This window comes from Neolamprologus brichardi, chromosome 23 (assembly GCF_056152115.1).
Source record: "Neolamprologus brichardi isolate AB-2024 chromosome 23, ASM5615211v1, whole genome shotgun sequence".
Taxonomy (NCBI): Eukaryota; Metazoa; Chordata; class Actinopteri; order Cichliformes; family Cichlidae; genus Neolamprologus; species Neolamprologus brichardi.
In genome coordinates, this window is record NC_142125.1 from 689516 (window position 1) to 709612 (window position 20097).

Below are 20097 nucleotides of genomic sequence, written 5' to 3' on the forward strand. Positions count from 1 at the left end.
TTTTGGTGAAGTGTGCGCCCCTCACCCCTGCCCTGCTCTGTAGAAACCTCCAGGACAGCCACACAGGTAGCCTCCATCAGTGTTGGAGCAGCCATAGATGCAGGGGTTAGTGGACGTGGTGCACTCGTTCACGTCCTGGCAGCCACCGACACCCTGATCAAAGTCAAAGCCAGAGGGACACACGCACTTGTAGCTGCCCAGCGTGTTGTAGCAGGAGGCGGAGCCGCACACTGACGCTCCCTGACACTCGTTCTCATCTGCAGAAGACAGGAAGTTCTTATGCACTCGCTGACCACCTGCGTTAACCAGCTGAACTGCTAGTTAACACATATCTCACCAGCTAGTTACATGTTAGTGACCTGAAGCATTTAGGCATGAAAACATGTACAAAGGTTCAATCTGGGTGGAAAGGGTGTCTGTCTGTTGGAGGCAGAGAGGCTGGTGCTTCAGAAACTACTCGGACTTCTAGAGTTTACAGAGAGCTGTCGTGAAGACTCAAAGCAGGTCCAGCGGGTGTATGATGTGCCTGATAAAGTGTATGAAAACATTTCTATTGTTTATCAATGAATGAACAGCAGAAACACTGAAATGTGACAATCTGTGTTACACTAAAAGCCCGAACAGACGCTCTAATAGAAAAAAGGAAATTTATTTATTTGTGGCAGCAGATGAATAAATAAAATAAATAAAATTTTTATTTATCCTTTCAGGACAGAATCACAAAGTGCTGCACATAAGATTACAAGTCATAAAAAGATTTAAAAAGAGAAAATAAAACCGGCAAAAAATGAACCAAAAGCAGTTTTAAAAGAGTTTGAGTTGTTTTTTAAAAACAGCTGCTGAGTCCACAGTTCTTAATGTTGGGGGGGGGGGGGGGGAGAAGTCCACAGTCTGGGGGCCACAGCAGCAAAAGCTCTGTCAGCCTCAGTCCTCCTCTTAGTATTTTTATAGTAGTAAGTCCTGATCAGATGACCTGAGGGACCTGCTGGGACATTGGGCTGTAGCAGATCAGAGATGTAGGCTGGTGCCAGTCCTGCACAGCTCTGTAGGTCAAGACCAGGATCTTAAAATTGACTCTAAATTTAACAGGAAGCCAGTGTAACTGAGATAATAACGGTGTCACATGTGAAGACTTGCAGGATTTTGTCAACAGCCTCGCTGCAGCGTTTTGCACAACCTGCAGACGATCCAGAGAACCTTTGCTTAGACACATAAACAGCGAGTTACAATAATCCAAGCGTGAGGAAATAAATGCATGTATAGCAATCTCCAGTTCAGAGCGAGATAACATCGGGCTTAGCTTAGCCACATTTCTGAAATGATAAAAACCGAACCAGAGATTTCACATTGAATGTGAGAGTCGGGTCAAAGGTGACGCCTAAATCCCCGATAGAGGATTTAACAGGGTGAGAGAGGACCGAGGGCTTTCACTATCTGTGACAGAAACCTATCAGCGGCGCATACGAGGACTTCGGTTTTCCCCTCGTTGAGTTGGAGGAAATTTGCAGCCAACGTTTGATCGAATCTAAGCAATCATTCAGACGCTGAAGCTTAGATAAATCCTCGGGCATAAAAGAAACGTACAACTGAATATCATCAGCATAACAGTGATAAGAAATGTCCTCAGAAGAGCCCATTATATGCTGGAGGGGGAGAAGATATATTAAAACAATAAAGGCCTCAAAACTGACCCTTGAGGGACACCATAAGTAAGGGAGGTAGAAGATGACCTAAAATCGGAGACTGAAGGATCGGTGATGGAGATAAGAGGAGAACCACTCTAATGCAGCTCCAGATACACCAACACAATGTTTCAGCCTTTCAATGAAGATGTGATGGTCCACTGTGTCAAAGCTGATGTGAGGTCCAACATGAGCATTTTCCTGCATCATCATTCATCAAGATATCACTAGAGACCCTGAGAAGAGCAGTTTCTGTGGAGGGAAATCTACGAAAACCGGACTGAAACTTATCGTGAATGCCATGTTTATCAGGAGCTGCCATAAGCTGCTGAGCCACAACCTTTTCCAGGAGCTTAGCGATTAACGGTAACTTGGAGATCGGTCTGTAGCTGCTCCAAAGAGAGGCGTCAAGCTGAGGTTGTTTAAAAGTGGGAGAATAGCAGCGTTTTTAAAATAAACCTGAACTATACCAGACGCCAGCGAAGGATTAAAGTGAGCACACATGGGCCAATAGACTGGAAGACATCTTTGAATAATGATGCAGGTACAGTGTCAGATGGCCCCGCCCCTCCCTGAGCCTGGGTCAGTTGGAGGTTTCTTCCTGTTAAAAGGGAGTTTTTTCTTCCCACTGTCCCCACGTGCTGGTTCATGGGGGTCACATGATTGTTGGGTGTCTGTGTTATTGTCGACCTTACAGTATGAAGCACCTTGAGGCGACTGTTGTGATTTGGCGCTGTGTCAATAAAGCTGAATTGAATATTTTGATGATGACAACACTTATTATACAATAAATAAAGATACTTTATAGCACACAGAGTCTCAAACATCCAGATATTTCTGTATTATCTCATTTTCTGCTCCAGCTTGTCTTATTATTATAAATATGAATCTATAGTTTCATTAAAAACTGAAATCACTCGCTCCTCTATTCTGGTCTCTGTGCTGCTGACAGACTCTGGCTACTCACCCACACACTGGTTCCACTGGTAGTGCTGGACGTAGCCCTGAGGACAGCCGCAGCGGTAACCTCCCAGCATGTTCTGGCAGCCGTGCTGACAGCGGTGGTTGCTGCTACATTCATCCACATCTGAAAACATGAAAACTTCTCACTTAGTGACACGAATCAGTGGAAGAACAACTCTGGATCGCGCTCTGCAGCCTGATCAGCAGAAACACTCGTTGATCTCTAGCTGTAAAGGACAGCTTACCTTCACACTCGAAGCCCGTTGTGTCCAAGGAGAAACCTTTGGAGCATTCACAGTTGAAGCTACCGGGCGTGTTGATGCAAGAGGCCCGGGAACCGCACACGCTGCTCTGAGCGGTGCACTCGTTGTTGTCTGCCAACATTTAAGAAACATTGAAACATTGTTTCTTTGTGTAAAAACACGCGCGTGTCATATTTAACCAGTTTCAGGTGGATCTGGTTTCCTTTTGCACTCACCGATGCAGGCGGTCTGGTGCTGAGAGAAGCCAGAGGGGCACTTACAGGTGAAGCCCCCAATCGTGTTCACACAGAGGAACTGGCAGTTGTGCTGCTTGGTCGCGCACTCGTCCAGATCTTCAGAGAGGAAACAAATCACAGCGGTTGGAAAAGCTTTTTCCATGATTTAAGAATCTGCAGCCCGACGCAGGAAACATTTGGAGCCCAGTGAAACAACTGTGCTAAACCAGAGTTTCATACATTTCATTGTTATTGATGTGTTTGTTTAGGTTTGAATAAAACCATAAAACTAATACTTATAATATGTTTGTTACGTTGAATTATAACTGTTGGAGCTATTTGTTCTTATTTTTTATTATTTTGAAATTAGTTAAAGTTTGTTGTTAGTTTGCTTATATTTTGGGGTTTATTTACAAGTTTATTTGTTGGTTAATATTTTGTTTCAAAGTTTGTTTGATGTTACTTTGTTAAATTAGTCAGGAAGAGCTGTAGGGCCATTTTGTTTTCTATAAATAAAGAGACTGGTATAGGACCAGCATGCACTGGGGTGGGCCTATGGTTTTTTACCAGAGCAGGAGAAGCAGCAGGAAGTAACAAAAAATTGGATCTTGTTATTGCCAAACTGGATAAAATAAACCATAAAAACGCAACTTTCAAGTTTGGACAGTGGACTTCTTTTGCCTGCGTACGAAATAGTCTCTCAGTGCAGCAGTGGCTTGTGGGCTTTTAATTGTGGGATGTTTGATTTGTCAAACAAAAGGAATTGCCACTACAATAACCTTCGACTTTAGTTCAATAAACAGAACTTAGCGACGGCAGCAGCTACAAACAGGACCAACAGAAACAGCTACAGAGAGATCTGCACCTTTGCAGGTCTTCCCATCAGGCTGCAGGCTGTATCCTCTGGGGCAGGAGCACAGGTAGCTGCCTTCTGTGTTTTTACACAGGAAGTTACAGGGCTTCGGGGACAGGGCGCACTCGTCCATATCTGACAAAGTAAGACCACAGTGAGAACACGGAGACGTTCTTCATCGACGTGCAGGAGAAGCAGAGACGTACCGACGCAGGAGGTTGCTGTGAAGTCGGCTTTGTATCCCACGTTACAGTGACAGCGGAAGGACCCGATGGTGTTGATGCACCCACCGTTACGGCACAGATCCGGCATCACCTGGCACTCGTTGATGTCTGGAAGAGAGGAGAGATTACAGAAGACGGACAGCCACACCGAGAAACACAACATCAGCCTCGTGCTCTGCTGTGTCAGCGCGCTTTGTGTCCTAACATTAACTCTTCCAGTCTTACAGGTTAGAATTGTAGATAATAATAAATAAATATTATTAAATGCAGAAAAACAGAAGTAAAATCTTTCTCATCACTGAGCGTCTCACCTCGGCCATCGGTGGTGTAGCCAGGACCGAGTGGGCACATCTTCTTGTACTGTATGGTGCCGGGCAGCGGGCAGAGCTCGCACTGCGACCCCCAGCCCCGACCTGCGTTGCAGCAGCACTCAGACTTGGTGACGCTGTTCCTGTTGGTCGATGACTGCTGGCACATGGTCTGCAGGACCTCTGTGAAGCAGAAGCCCTTCCTGTTGTCTGGAGGGAAAGAAGCAGTGCTTTAGTTACGTTCACCCCAGCGCCGCGTGCTTAGCAGGCTGCAGCCATCTCACCGATACACTCTGTCCCGGTGGAGCTCGGCTCAAAGCCGTCGTTGCACTCGCAGCGGTAGCTTCCCACTGTGTTGACGCAGCGGCCGTTCTTGCAGATGCCGGGCTTGGTGCGGCACTCGTTCAGGTCTGCAGGGGTACAGAGATGAGTGAAGAGGACAATGCTGTATGTGCGAGAACTCCAACTCTCCCCGTGTTAATAATAATAATAATAATAATAATGGATTGCATTTATATAGCGCTTTTCGGGACCCCTCAAAGCGCTTTACAATGCCACTATTCATTCACTCTCACATTCACACACTGGTGGAGGCAGCTACAGTTGTAGCCACAGCTGCCCTGGGGCAGACTGACAGAAACGAGGCTGCCATATCGCGCCATCGGCCCCTCTGGAGAACACCAGTAAGCGGTAGGTGAAGTGTCTTGCCCAAGGACACAACGACCGAGACTGTCTGAGCTGAGGCTCGAACCGGCGACCTTCCGATTACAAGACGAACACCCAACTCTTGAGCCACGATCGCCTACGAGTCACAGTCACTCACCCATACATCCCTCTCCGTCCGGTCGGCGCTGCATGCCAGGCGGGCAGATGCACATGAAGGTGCCGATGAGGTTCTTGCAGGTCATGCCTTTGGAGTCACAGTCGTCCAGTCCCTCCGAGCACTCGTCCTGGTCTGCTCAGAGGAATGAGAGATGGTTTAACATCCGCGGTTAAAGCTAAAGCACTAAAAAATAGGGGTGCAACGATACACAAAATTCACAGTTCGGTTCGATACTTTGTTTTTGTCTGCTTCCACTTGTCTTTGCACGAGGATGATGTCGGAGTAAATGTGCAGCCATATTCGTTGTGTTCCCACTAGTGCTGTCAGCGTTAATCTGAAATGACGTTAACGCCACAACACGGCAAATCTCCGTTAACGAGCTACCGCGGATCGCCCCGTGCGTGGGGCTGGACGGCCAACACGTTAACGAGCTAACTGCGCTAACGAGCTAACTGCGCTAACGCACTAGTTCCCACTCATGTAATTGAGCATTGCGGCACATCCAACATACTGTTTTACTTTAGTCCATGACGCGCTTACCTTCAGGGTCATACGTCACATGAAGAACAAAATGGTTCCAAACGCCAGATCTGAATGAGGGTGGGGGAGGTTCAATTTGCCATGTTGCAACGAGCTTAGCTTCTGTCTTGCTAGCTTGCGCTGCGCTCAGTGAATCTGCGCTCGACAGTGCAGCCTAGGGGGAGTAGTCGAGTGCAGATCCACTGAGCGCTCAACACAGACAGCATCGTCAGAAGAAAAGTTAATAAAATAAATTAAAAATGTAGTATTGTTCGATACATATGCGTACCGAACCGAAAGCTCTGTATGAACGGTTCAATATGATACGAGTATCGTTGCACCCCTAATAAAAAACCTGTTACACTGTTTAGAAAACACACGAAACAAGATTGTTCGTCACACATGAACACGGAGACACAGGAAGGCGAGCTGTCTGCAAAGTAAAAGCAGCACTTTTAATAAGGAATCGGCGGTGGCGGGCTCACCTCTGCACATGCGCTGGTCGTCTCGCAGCACGTAGCCAGCGGGACACATGCACTCGTACGAGCCAAACGTGTTCACGCAGCGGAAGGCGCAGAGCAGGGGGTTCTGGGAGCACTCGTTGATGTCTGCAGTGAAGGAGAGAGTTTATTAACTGCCCTCTGATGAGTCAGGTTGACTCGTGCTGCTGAATGACTGACCTTCACAGGTCATCATGGGTCCTGGTTCAAAACCCTCCTCGCACAAACACTCGAACCCTCCCACCACATTGGTGCAGGTTCCGTTTCCACAGGGGTTTCCTATCGAGCACTCGTCAGTGTCTGCAGAGAGCAGGCAGATGAACTCAAACTGAGCAGAAATCGATGCTGCACCGTAGATTTCAAAGCATTCATCAGCAGGTTAAACCCCAGAATAAATCAAGGCCGGAAAACGACCCGGACACGGCGTTGATTTTGGTGGTTAATAACGGTGATGCAGCCGACAGTTCCTAAAGAGAAGTGCTTTTTGTTAACTACAAAACTGGAGATCTTCCTGAGGATAAACTGCTAAATGCTTAACCCTTTAAGACCTACCACAGAACCAAGTCCACCAGAGCTTATATTATGTTTTTACATGCTGTGGAGCCATTTTTCGGAGCATTTCAAGTTGCTATACATCAATACAACCATTATATCCCAGATTTTAATAATATGTCTGCATTAAGTGCATAGTAATTACATAAATTGCAAAAAAGTGCAATAAACTACAAAAAAATTGAAAATCATTTTTGTTTTTTTAACATATATTTCTAGTTAGAGAAATTTAAGAGGCTTATCCCTCAAAACTGTAAATACAAAAAAGTTGCACAAACTAGTTTCCCACCACAGGAAATTTATTTTAAGTGTCTTCATAGTTTTATTTTTGAAATACACCAATTTTTATACACTGCAGGAAAAACGAAAATAAATATTATGATGCAAATTTGCAAAAAAGCAGCATATGCATCAAAATAAACTATTTCCAGCAGTGCAATATGAGTCCTAAGCATCCCAGAAACCACACAGAAAGTCATAAAGTCAAACTCATTGAGGCCCTGATGGTAAAAAAAACTACATTTCCGCGAAAATGACGTCACTTCCGGTTTCGGGCAGGTCATGGCGGACATGCGATAGTTTGCGCTGACGTCTATTCCAAGGTAGGAAGTGTTACAAACAGCTGATCAGATCTGCATAGCGTGTTTCTGGAATATTATGTTTTTGTTGCTGCAAGTGCTTTTTATGCAGTTTTTGCAAAGCTATATGTGGAAGGAAACTGTGACCGAGGACAAGCTGATGGCATAAGATGTAAGTACAACTCCTCCGGTTTCATATGCAAAAAACATTATTGCGCTAGCTCACGTGGTTGCAGCGCTACCGGGATTTAAAAATAGTTACGCAAAACAGAGCGTGCTGCTCCGACCGGTTTTAAAGGGTTAAAAGTCAGTACATTATATTACACATTTTTACAAACAAATGTGAATTAAATGCCAACTCTGCACGTCTCACCGATGCAGTTAACGCCCGTGTAATCCAGGTTGTATCCAAAGGGGCATTCGCAGCGGAAAGAGCCGTCTGTGTTGATGCAGATGCCGTTCTGGCAGATGCCCGGGTTATCCAGACACTCGTTCAAATCTGCAGAGAAGGACAGAGCGTTAACCCTCGAAGCCTCTCGCCACGCTTCTTCAAATCAAAGCGCTTCGCTCGATGTTGCGGCGCTCACCTTCGCGAGCGTCGCCCAGTCCAGGCAGGGCTCCGTGGCCGTAGGGACACAGAGTGTTAAAGGCAGCTGGAGACACATCATAAAAGAAGTTTAATATTTGCAGCATGCTACTGTGTGTGTTCGAACAGCTTAATAATGACTCTGTCGCACAAACCGTCGGTTTCTCGCGGGCACAGCTCGCAGGGCAGTCCCCAGCCCTCTCCGGGCATCTTGCTGCAGCAGCACTTGGCCTTGGTGGTGTTGAAGGCTTTGGGGACCGAGCACTTGCCTGCCTCGAATTTGGTGAAGCAGAAGCTCTCTCTGGTATCTGGCAAAGCAGAAATAAAGAGTCAGCTTTGTTTTCAAAGACGTGCCTCGACTGTACTCGCCAGCGTCTCTCACCGTAGCAGCGCCGTTTGTTGTCAGAGAGCACGAAGCCCGGCTGGCACGAGCACTGGAAGCTGCCCGGGGTGTTGGTGCAGGTCCCGAACTGGCAGAGGCTGAGATCCACACACTCATCGATATCTTGGAGGCGAGCATAAAAGAGCGTGTGTGCATGACTGTCTGTGACTCCCTGATGTTTAAGCGGACTCTGCGTGTCTTACCTATGCACTGGTCATTTTGCACCTCGTAGCCGGGAGGACAGATGCATCTGAAGGATCCGTCCAGGTTCTGACAGGTTCCCGGGGAGCAGGTGCCCGGCAGACTCACACACTCATTGATATCTGTGAAAACAGGTGTGTCAAACATGCTGCCACAGCTTCACCTCAGCTTTTCCAAACATACAGTAGCAGTATTAGTATTTCAGTCAGAATGATCAGCCTCCTCTGATGCCGACAGGCCGTTTAGCTGGATAACAGCTCACTCGTCTCCTGAGCGATCAGAGCCGCTCTTCTTTGGAGAATCTCTCGAGCTCTTCCTCGTTTGATGGTCCTCAGACGTGGACCTTGGTCTTCAGTTCATCCCACAGACTTTCAGTTACGTCACACCTTTGTTCAGACCACTCGTTATTCTTCACTTTGGTCTTCTGGAAGTAGATCTTCACCAGGAGCGACGGATTCTCGTCTGGTTGTAAGACGAACCCTGACTGACGGCCTAAAGTTTCCATTTCCAGACACGCTGAGGCTTCCCTGCAGCAGAGCACTCCCAACCCAACTCAAACATCGTCTCTGTGGTTACAGAACGTTTGTCTCAACGCACCAAAGGACCTGATCTTTCCTCCGGTTGTCCTCAGCACACTTCATCATCATCATCAACTTTATTTATAAAGCACTTTAAAACAACCACAGCTGACACAAAGTGCTGTACATTGGAAATGTAAAATAAAATTACATAAGATATAAGTAAAAACCAAATAAAAGAAGAGTGAACTCATTAAATAACTACTTCAATTAAAAGAGAAACTAAGTCTCGCTGAAGTTTAAAGCCAAGGAATAAAAGTGGGTTTTAAGACGTGATTTAAAAGTGGACAGTGAAGGGCCTCTCTAACGTGCACGGGCAAATTATTCCATAATTTTGGAGCCACAATAGAGAAGGCCCCGCCCCCTCTGAGCTTCCTCCTGGATCTCGGTACCTCCAGGAGCAGCTGGTCAGCTGACCTGAGAGACCGACAGGGTATGTGGGGACGAAGAAGCTCAGAGAGGTAAGGCGGGGCAAGACTGTGAAGGCATTCACAGTCTTCAGTCCGTCTTGAAGGTGTCGCTTCAGCAAAAGTCGACTTTTCTTCGTGGTAGTTATTGTCTCGTAGCTGCTGTGGGGTCTTTGGACACGTCTCTCACTAGTTTTCTTTAAAATCTTTTGCTTCCTTATCTTCCAGCCTCGTTCTGGATCTCTTTGGATGTTTTGACGATACTTTTCTTGACACTTGGAAACCCTGTGAGGACGTTTTAGATCCGTCTCCTGCTTTGTGAGCATCAACAAGTCTAAACTGATTTCTTGCAGCACGATGCTTTCTCCAGTGACAGCTCGGCACTTTTGATCGTACCTCGACCTGGTTTCCTACTCTTGAGGATTTGACCGATGACTCACCAACACAGTTCTTCCCATCAGGCGTGTTCTCATAACCTTCGTGGCACAGACACTGGAAGGAGCCCAGTCCGTTGATGCACTGTCCGTTCCTGCACACTTGGCCCTGCAGAGCGCTGCACTCGTCGATATCTGTGGAAACGGTGGAAAGATTAGGATTCGTCTGAATTTCTTCCTATGTTGGAAAGAAACAATCTATTTTCTCTTCCTAACATGCGACTCTGTGACAAAGCTGCCTTCAGGAAAAAGTTCAAAGACATAAAGTTTAATACAGTTTGACAAATTTCCCCATGAAACCAAAGAGCAGCAAGAACACAGAGCCAACATCTAAATCTAAATGTCACAGCACAGCAAAGGGCAGCTTGTTTTTATTGAATCGTCAGGGCGCAGCTTTTAAGAATATGACAACTACAGCTTTGTCAAGAAGACGTTGACCTTTCACACAAAGCTCAACCTGCCGTTGACCTTTGTGCAGGAGAACAGCAGTGACTCGTACCCATGCAGTCGTTGTTGTGAGTGAGCTCGAAGCCGGGGAAGCAGAGACAGTTGTAGGATCCCACGGTGTTTTTACAGGTACCGTTACCGCACGGCTGCCGTTCACACTCATCGATGTCTGAAACACACAGAACAACATCAACGTAAAGTGCATTTATATCACGGTGAAGCACTCTGCTGATGAACTTAGACTTTGGTGTTCAGACCCAGTAGCTTGTTGACACGTTAAGCCCAAATGTACACTGTACTGATTTAATCTTCCCTCTGACACTGGGCCTCTGCACAACACTGATGAAAAAGACTCAAAGTAGCAACCGAAAGTCTAAATGAAATGTTTTTGTACAATAGTTGTTTCCTCCTCTTTAGTTCTTCTCTATTTCCTTTACGATGGACAGGTGGGATATAAATGTGCGCTCTGTGGTTCGCTCACCCATGCACATGGTTTGGTCAGCAGTGGCCTTGAAGCCGTTGTGGCAGATGCAGCGGTAACTGCCCTGCGTGTCGATGCACTCGCCGTGGCTGCACACGTTGGGGATCTCCTGGCACTCATTGCGGTCTGTGGACACGGGCCAACAGAAAATCAGCTAAACGTAGCACGCCAATAACAAGTTTAGTTATGACCATCACGGCGAGTCTTAAAGACTCAAAGACAGATTCCCAAAGTCTAAACTGACATCTTTAACCTCCTAAGACCCGAACTCTTCCACAGCAGCATTTTAAATGTCTCTTTGATATTTGGGCCGATTGGCGCCCGATGAATGTAAAAACAAAGAATTGCCAGATTTTTTTTTACCTTATTTTTGTTTTTAAGAAAAATAAGAGCCACATATGAGGATATTCATTAATATTTTGAAAGAATAGTAGCAGCATAATGTCCTCGTAAGTGGATATCAGGCCCTTGTAGAGCAAAATTGAGTATTTTGGTCTAAATAACCCAAAATGTGACGTCCACATATGTGGACGCAGGTCCTAGCAGGTTAAATACATTTTTTACATATAGAGAAGCTGAATGAACCCGTTTCGCGTCTCCCTGGACGCCTTACACGATCGCTCTGTGAGCCTGTCACACAGTGTGGACTCACCCAAACAGGCCCCGCTGGGAGACAGCTTGAAGCCTTGCGAGCACTCGCAGCGGTAGCTGCCGGGAATGTTGATGCAGTTGGCGTTGCGCTGGCACAGGTTGTCCCCGCTGTTACACTCATCGATATCTACGCCAGAGGAAGCAAACAGTGGGCATCAATCACAGGCTCTGCAACTGTCTGGTCAGAGCACGCCGTCAGCTCGCGGACAGCAGGAAACACAACAGCGCCATTTTGGCTCTGATACAGTACAGACGGCTGCTGGCTGATGGCTCTGGCAGGTACTTCCACTTAGAGCCACCGTGCTTTTTTACAGGGAGCAATGACTATATTGGTAGAAGTGACTGTAAAAGCAACTATCAGAGTCGTCCCCTGTCATAGTGACGATGCTGTGAGGATTACAAAGGACATTTCAGACCAAATGAAAGCCTGCGTGCTACCTTCACAGATCAGCAGTATGTTGTTGTAGCTGAAGCCCATCGGACATTCACATCGGAAGCTCCCGATCTGGTTGATGCACACTCCATGGGCGCAGATGCCAGGAATCTCCCTGCACTCGTCAATATCTGCAGAAAATCACCACCGTGGTCTATTTACGAGGCACAGCAGTGAACATGCACGATAGCAGGTGGTTGATGTCGTAACACTTACCAACTGGTTTGCCGGTATGGATGTCAATAATGAAGCCAGGAGCCTGGTTACCACACAGCAGCTGGTATTCAGCTGGAGAAAAAGAAATCCAGTGAGCGACGGAAAACAGGCGTTAGCTCGTGTCTCGAGGACTTTGTGGGAACTCACTGGTGGCAGGAGTTGGACAGGCTTCACACGGCTTGTTCCAAGCTTTCCCCACGTTGTAGGCGCAGCAGCACATCTTCTTGGTCATGTTGAAGGACAGCTCGTTCTCACACGTGTCGTTGAAGTTGCGGTAGCACACGCTCTTTCTCATGTCTGCCATACGAGAAGGAAAGGAGTCATCAGGAAAGGTTTGACGCTGTTGGACAAATAAGCAACAGCGAATCTGCTCCACCCACCCATGCAGTTGTTTCCTCCATTGACCTGCATGTACTCGGGCGGACACACACAAGTGTAGTTGCCCAGAGTGTTGTAGCAGGTGCCGGGCCCGCAGATGCCAGTGTGAGTCGTGCACTCATCGATATCTGCAAATGAAGCACGAGCAGCGTGTTAAAGACCTGCTGGGTGATCTTTATCAGCTCTGGAGTCACGCTTATTTCAGTCTGGCTCTGACATTTTATTATTGTTACAATTTTACTTTGTGGATTAAATTATGGATAAAAAGTAACAAAGTAAAATTGTAACAAATTTCAGACTGGATCTGAAATTTGTTACAATTTTACTTTGTTACTTTTTATCCATAATTTAATCCACAATTAATATCAGCTACTAGCAACAGCATTAGCTAATAAAATGTTCTATTTCATGGACGTGTCTACTTCAGAATGTGTCCGCATTTCTCACCACTACTTGTAATATTAATAACAAATTATGTATTAATTACATATTTGATGTAATGGGCGTAAAAGTGAAAACAATGTAACCAGAGGTGGGCAGAGTAGCCAAACAGTGACAGTAGCACCTCAGCATAGTTTTACTCAAGTAAAAGTACAAAGTAGCCTCCAAGAAATTACTCTAGTAAGAGTAAAAAAGTATTTAGTAAAAAAGGCTACTTGAGTACTGAGTAACTGATCATAACATCTGATTTAATGTTCAGTGCAAATGTCTTGATGCATCTCAATCATCCAGGAAAGTAAATCTCCAAAAGTTGATTCTGTTCATCTGGACGTAGCGTTTTCTGGGAGAAACGTTTCGTCATCATCAGGTGACTTCTTCAGTCTCAGCTGACTGCAGGTTTCAATTTTATAAACAGAACATTTGCATAATGACTGAAAGAACGCTGGTTTGAGGGCGGAGTCAAGGAGGCCATTTACGTGAAAAGGGAAAGACCATCTCTGAATGGAGGAGGGGCCTAAGGGTGCATCTTTCGCCATCTTACATGCTGTGATTGCAGCCATTCCCCACCTCTCTGTGAATGGTACTCATGGACATTGATCAGTGGTTGTTGATCAATGGTCATGAGAATTTGCATAATTAAGATTAAGGAACTGACCTCCCAGCCCATTGTTCCTTCAGTGGGCTGGTTTCAGTCATTATGCAAATGTCCTGTTGATAAGATTGAAACCTGCAGCTGAGACTGAAGACGTCACCTGATGATGACGAAACGTTTCACCCACAAAACTTCGTCCAGATGAACAGAATCAACTTTTGGAGGTTTAGTGCAAATGTTGGTATTTTAAAGACTGAAAAGAATAAATCTAAGCAGCAGAGAAACGTTTCCAAATCATTATTAAACTCATATTTAGAGACGGTAATATAGATGTAATTATATAAATACATGTTCGAACAGAGTGATGATGTAACTTCATCTCCAACAGACGGAGCAGACGGAGCAGACGGAGTAACATTAACAAACTGCAGGTTTGTGTTTCCTGCATTTTGGTTCAAACATGTTTATTATTCACTCGAGTAAGAGTAGCGATGCTTCATCATAATATTACTCGAGTAAAATTAAAAAGTGTAATGTAGTAAAACTAATCCTAAAGTTACTCAGTAAATGTAACTGAGTAAATGTAATTAGTTACTACCGGCCTCTGTAATTAACATATATTGTGCAGGCACAGTGGTGAGAATCATACTGGGCATCTTTACTCTGTAACTCAACTGACTGTAAGTGTTTGTGTGCTTGAATGTTGTTGTTTTGTGTGCATTTAGGCAGCAAATGAATACAAAATAAATGCATTAAAAACATCTTGACTTTACTGTTTATCTGGTGAACAAAGGAAGTGACTCAATAAATAAAAACAATGCAGTCGTACAACTGAAAGAACTCTAATAAGAGGAGGACGGTTGTCAGACCTCAGCAGGCGAAGAAGAAGAAGGACAGGAGGGACCGGGACACGCTCCATCATCACATGACCCGGGCTCAGGGTACCGACTCCATGTTTACCTCATATGTTTATGCGTATGTGTGATTAATACTAATATTTAAAAATAACTGCTGTTTCTCCTCACACTTGTTCACTAAGGCTACGTCCACACGTACACTCAAGTAGCCTTTTTTTGAAAACGGAGATTTTCCGTTTTCGTTTTAAAAAATAATCCCGTCCACACGTAAAGGTAGAAATGAAGGCAAACGCTGCTAGGAACATGCCAAAGCAGCAGGTGGCGCTATATTCCTAACCGTGTAGAAATGTTGGCCAATCAGACGTCTAGAAGCCTCGGCGGGAAATAGTAAACAAAGCTGGCGCATAGAAGCAGAACCGAGTCGTATGTGTGGAGGGACAGTAACTGTGTGTGTATATGTAAGCATTTAAACACTGCAGAGACAATTAACAGTAACAGTGTTGTAGAAATTCATTTCACCGGAACAAAAACGTGGCGCACAGTGTGACGTCAAAAAAGGCGCACACTTTTGATGCTGCATTTTCTCCGTTTTTCTCGTCCACACGTAAATGCAAAAATGGAGTTTTAGAAAATATCCACCCTGGCCGGAGTTTTTAGAAATTTCCGTTTTCAGTGACCAAAAACGCCGTTTACGTGTGGACGAAAGGTGCAAACGCATAGAAAAATCTGCGTTTTCAAAAATACGTGTGGACGTAGCCTTATTTCAATTCTTAAACTGCTGTGTCTCATTGGTTTGTTTTCAGAGCAGCTGAGGTTATCTGTGCATGTTTCCTTGGTTACAGCAGACGCACACCCTGGTGTAGCTCTGACAGGAAGTGTCTGTAACGAGGGGCGAAACAGGATGTTCAGCTCTCACCTTCACAGATGCGAGTCTCTTCGTTGAGGTAGTACCCTGGTGGACACTCGCACTGGAAACTGCCAAATGTGTTGACACAGTTTCCACCCTGGCAGAGGCCTGGAAGCTCCTGGCACTCGTCAATATCTGGAGAAGAATTCGCTTTGTTACGTCCGTCAGTGACACCAACGTGTCGTCTTTAAACACGGGACAGAAAACAACGTCTTACCCTCCAGGATGACAGTGATGGGGTTGGGTCTGAATCCTTCTCCTCCCGGACACAGCGTCTTATAGTCGGCTGCAGACGAGACAGAGACACGTGCAGGTTTGCATTTGGAGATAAACGCTGTAAATAAATGAAGCGAGTGGGTCTGTGCGTACTGGAGTTGAGCAGGGGGCAAAGTTCACAGGGGTTTCCCCAGGCGACCCCCTCTGAGCAGCAGCAGGAAGCTCGGGTCACACCCACTCCGATCTCTGCGCTGCAGGAGATTCCTCCATCGCCGCGGGCGAGGACATCCAGGAAGCAGTTCCCAACACGGGTGTCTGAAACGGCAGAGCGGCGGCAAGTCCAAGAATGAAATGAGCAACGTTTTGGGCGGCTTAAACTTCATGATGCTGTGTGACCCATCCACAGAACAAACTGCATGAGCGTGACTCACCCACGCAGCCCACTCCTGTGGGGTTCAGCTCAAAGTCAGGTGGACAGTTGCACAGGTAGCTTCCTGGTGTGTTCACGCACAGTCCATTGATGCAGTTAACAGGGTCCGCACACTCGTTGATGTCTGCGTCGACATGCAATCAGAAAACGTCTTCATATAAATGGAAAAAGCAGATGAAAGAAACCATTAAAGAGCTGGGACACAAGCACAAACCAGTGCAGTTTCCTCCACTGCGGTCCAGCTCGTAGCCATCATCACACACGCAGCGGAACATCCCGGGAAGGTTCTGGCACGTTCCAAACACGCAGATGTTCTGGAAGTTGCACTCGTCGATGTCTGTGGGGAGGAGAGAAGTTTGGGTTTTTGTCTTTTTGACGACACCTGTTGGGAAACGAGTAAAGTGACGCAGCACCTTGGCAGGCCTTGCTATCTTCTGTAGGAGTGAAGCCCATCTCGCACTCGCAGCGGTAGCCTCCCGGGGCGTTCAGACACTGGCCGTTCTCACACAGGTTCACGTTGTCTGCGCACTCGTCCATGTCTGCGAGAGATATGTTAAAAGCTTACTGTGCTGGACACGCGGTCGCCGGCTTTAATCGGGACGGCGCCGACAGCCTTACCGGAGCATGAAAAGCCATCTCCGTTGAAGCCCTCTTTGCAGGCGCACCTGTAGGATCCCGGCGTGTTGACGCAGTCTGCGTTGGGGTTGCAGTTGTGGTCCTCTGCAGCACATTCGTCTTCATCTGCAGGAGACAGAAGTGATTTAACGAGGAATTTGTATTCCTTTTATGTTCTCCGAGCGCATCCCAGCCGAGTAATACCCACTCACCCACGCATTTGATGCCATCTCCCACCCAGCCGTCTCGGCAGCGGCATTTGAAGCTTCCGGGAAGGTTGACGCAGGCGGCGTGCATGTCACAGTTATGGGATCCGATTTCACACTCGTCAACATCTGGAAACATTCAGAGTTCAGTTAAGCAAAGAACAGGAAAGAAGAAGCAGGCAGCACTAATAATTAGGGATGCAACGATACCAATTTTTTCAAACCGATACGATACGATACTTGGATCTGAGTACTTGCCGATACAGAGTACAAAAAACGATACTTCTACCACACACACACACACACACACACACACACACACACACACACACACACACAAATGCAATGAATTGGAAGACAGGTTTTATTTTATTCTCTGTCGATAAAAAATAAAATCTTAATAAAAATGACCACAAAAGAATTTCAAGTGAAAAATAAGCACTTCTGTTAAATTATTGCAGAGTCTCCACATTGTAATTTAACAAAATATCACTGAACTATTGGCACTGTCTCGAGCTTTCAGAATAATAAATAAACACTTCTGTTTGAGAATAAAATAAACTTTTAAATTGTTGCAGAGTGTCCATATTGTAAACAAACAAACAAAATAATTATTATAAAATAAATAATAAATAAAATAATAATTGGCCCCCTAGTGGCCAATCTAAAAAACTACAACAGAAATGACAAGCCACCCTCTGATTAATGAAATAAGTTGGTATCAGTTCATGGTATCGGTTAACTTTTACGAGTATGAGTACACACACATTTTACAGTATCGATACCTGATACCAGTATCAGTATCGGTGCATCCCTACTAATAATGTTGGTTTCCTCGGGTGAAATTCTCCTTTATTGAAGGAAAGGACAGCTCTGACCAGGTCTTCACTTTGAATGAATAATTTCTAAACTCTGGGATTCTCGTATGCATGAACGAGCTGACTCTGAGAGTCCCCACAGAAGCGCTCAGCTCGGCCTCTGGTGTACCTGTGCAGCCCGTCGATCCCTTTTTGACAAAGTATCCCATCTGACAGTGACAGATGAAGGAGCCTTTGGTGTTCTCGCAGTCACCATGGAGACAGATGTTTGGGTTCAGATCGCACTCGTTCACGTCTGCGATGGACAGATGAAGATTATACATGAATGTTCTCACCGTGGAGATTAGAGTGACACAGAATGAGAGTGACAGTGGAAGTCCCACAGACGCTGGGCAGCTCATCTATATTTATAAACACGTCAGAGGCTGAATGAATAAATGAAGGCGGCAGACGAAAAAGACAAAATCACAAAAGAGATGAAGACGCCAGCGTTGGCTTCGCACTCACCGATACAGGTCCTCATATCCATGGAGGCCATGAATCCATCGAAACACAAGCAGCGATAGTCTCCGGGAATGTTGCTGCACTGGCCTCCGTCGCAGATGTCCGGAGTCTCCTCACACTCGTCGATATCTGACAGCACAGGCAGACGTTCAGTCACACGCAGCGACGCAGCAACATTTCTCCTTCATGCTGTCTTCTTACCTGCACAGGTCCTGAGGTCAGGCATCAGTGCGTACCCCTCGCTGCAGCTGCACTCGTAGCTGCCCTCTGAGTTGGTACAGTGGGTCTCGCAGCCTCCGTTCATGATGGTGCACTCGTCGATATCTGCAACGAGAGGTCGCAGCGATGAATGAAAACACATCGTCTGTGTTATTCGGGCGTTTGGGTTTAAACGTGATTAAAGTTCATGTTCTGTCATAGTTTTATTTTATGTTTTCAGTTCTGTTATCTTCTGATGTGGAGCTTTGCTTCCTCTAGTTCTCTTCGTTCCCTTTAGAGCAGCGGTCTCCAACCTTTTTTGCGCCACGGATAATAATGACTCCATGTAGGGCTGCTCAATTAATTGAATTTTAATCTCGATTACGATCTGGGCTTTCAACGATCATAAAAAATGACTGAGCCGATTATTAGCCCCTCCCTCGTGCTTTACTCTCGCGCTGCTCCGTGTGGTAAATCGAGCGCACCTCTCTGCATTTCTAACACGTGTCACAACAATTAAGAGCAGCGGTCTCCAACCTTTTTTACGCCACGGACCGGTTTATGCCCGACAATATTTTCATGGACCGGCCTTTAAGGTGTCGCGGATAAATACAACAAAATAAAACTAGTACTGGTACCGAAAAAAAGAAGATTTATTCCTAACACACGTGAAAAGACCCAGGAAAACCGAGTAAACGATAAAAGCGATAACAAAATAACGCTGAAAACCGATAAAAACCCTGAAAACTATACATTTCACACCTGAGCCTCAACTCTCGCGGCCCGGTACCAAACGACTCACGGACCGGTACCGGTCCGAGGCCCGGGGGTTGGGGACCGCTGCTTTAGCATTCCCATTCTCTTCCAGCAGTCCCATCTTTGTGGAAGTCCTCCTGTTCAGCTTCCTGTTTTATTTTGGTAAGTGTGTCGTGAGCTTCCTGTCGCTTCCTGTCTTGTTTGGTTTGTTGTCTGCAGCTGTTCCCACCTGTTACTCTCTGTATAAACGGCCCCACTCATGTTTCTGTCCTGCAGGATAATCATAAAAGCTTGTCTCGGTTATTTCTCTGCTGCATCCGCTCCGCAGATGACCACAACTACTTCTTCTCTGGTGTACAGACGGGAGGATCATCCGGGGAACGAACTCCACCCTCCTGATCAGTAGATGCCCTGCTCCACCTCCTGCGCTCCCGTCATCTTTGCTGCCTCGCTTTCACGCCCTCTAGTCTGACTTTAGCTCTACTCACCAACGCAGCCTTGTCGGTCCGGCGTGGCCTGGTAACCGGTGTCACAGGAGCACTGGTACGTTCCCATCATGTTGACGCACTGGCCGTTCTTGCACAAGTTGTCGCTCAGCTGGCACTCGTTCACATCTGAACCAACAACAAAGTGCAGAGACTTTAAAATGACACAAAACTGTTTTTGGTTCATTATTAAAGAGTCTCAGGAGGATGCACGAATGCACGGGCGGCGTGACGTCTGCACCTTCACAGGCCGATCCATCCACGCTGAGCGCGTGTCCGGGGGGACATTCACACTCGTAGCTCCCTTCTGTGTTCAGGCAGGTTCCTCCTTGACAAAGCAGAGGGTTTCTCTCACACTCATCGACGTCTGTGAGGCGATAAAGACAGCAGGACACAGA

At 46.2% G+C, this 20097-nt stretch overlaps 1 protein-coding gene across 2 annotated transcripts in view; it reads right to left on the reverse strand.

The window, feature by feature from the left end:
* fbn3 (fibrillin 3) overlaps positions 1–20097 on the reverse strand; it is a 77912-nt gene that overhangs the window by 2854 nt on the left and 54961 nt on the right. For both annotated transcript variants that reach the window (XM_087836854.1, XM_087836855.1), the window contains 37 exons: positions 19941–20066; positions 19703–19828; positions 18462–18584; positions 18264–18389; positions 17926–18051; positions 16945–17067; positions 16736–16858; positions 16531–16656; positions 16332–16454; positions 16119–16241; positions 15841–16002; positions 15689–15757; positions 15481–15606; positions 12677–12802; positions 12444–12593; positions 12297–12368; positions 12086–12211; positions 11649–11774; positions 10997–11122; positions 10568–10684; positions 10075–10203; positions 8652–8771; positions 8449–8571; positions 8222–8374; positions 8068–8133; positions 7854–7979; positions 6531–6650; positions 6336–6458; positions 5332–5463; positions 4793–4918; positions 4512–4718; positions 4183–4308; positions 3989–4111; positions 3124–3240; positions 2891–3019; positions 2650–2769; positions 26–257 (listed from right to left, as the gene is read on the reverse strand). In XM_087836854.1, the coding sequence (XP_087692980.1) occupies positions 26–257; positions 2650–2769; positions 2891–3019; positions 3124–3240; positions 3989–4111; positions 4183–4308; positions 4512–4718; positions 4793–4918; positions 5332–5463; positions 6336–6458; positions 6531–6650; positions 7854–7979; positions 8068–8133; positions 8222–8374; positions 8449–8571; positions 8652–8771; positions 10075–10203; positions 10568–10684; positions 10997–11122; positions 11649–11774; positions 12086–12211; positions 12297–12368; positions 12444–12593; positions 12677–12802; positions 15481–15606; positions 15689–15757; positions 15841–16002; positions 16119–16241; positions 16332–16454; positions 16531–16656; positions 16736–16858; positions 16945–17067; positions 17926–18051; positions 18264–18389; positions 18462–18584; positions 19703–19828; positions 19941–20066 (4717 nt within the window). The remainder of the gene's footprint in view (positions 1–25; positions 258–2649; positions 2770–2890; positions 3020–3123; positions 3241–3988; positions 4112–4182; positions 4309–4511; positions 4719–4792; positions 4919–5331; positions 5464–6335; positions 6459–6530; positions 6651–7853; positions 7980–8067; positions 8134–8221; positions 8375–8448; positions 8572–8651; positions 8772–10074; positions 10204–10567; positions 10685–10996; positions 11123–11648; positions 11775–12085; positions 12212–12296; positions 12369–12443; positions 12594–12676; positions 12803–15480; positions 15607–15688; positions 15758–15840; positions 16003–16118; positions 16242–16331; positions 16455–16530; positions 16657–16735; positions 16859–16944; positions 17068–17925; positions 18052–18263; positions 18390–18461; positions 18585–19702; positions 19829–19940; positions 20067–20097) is intronic.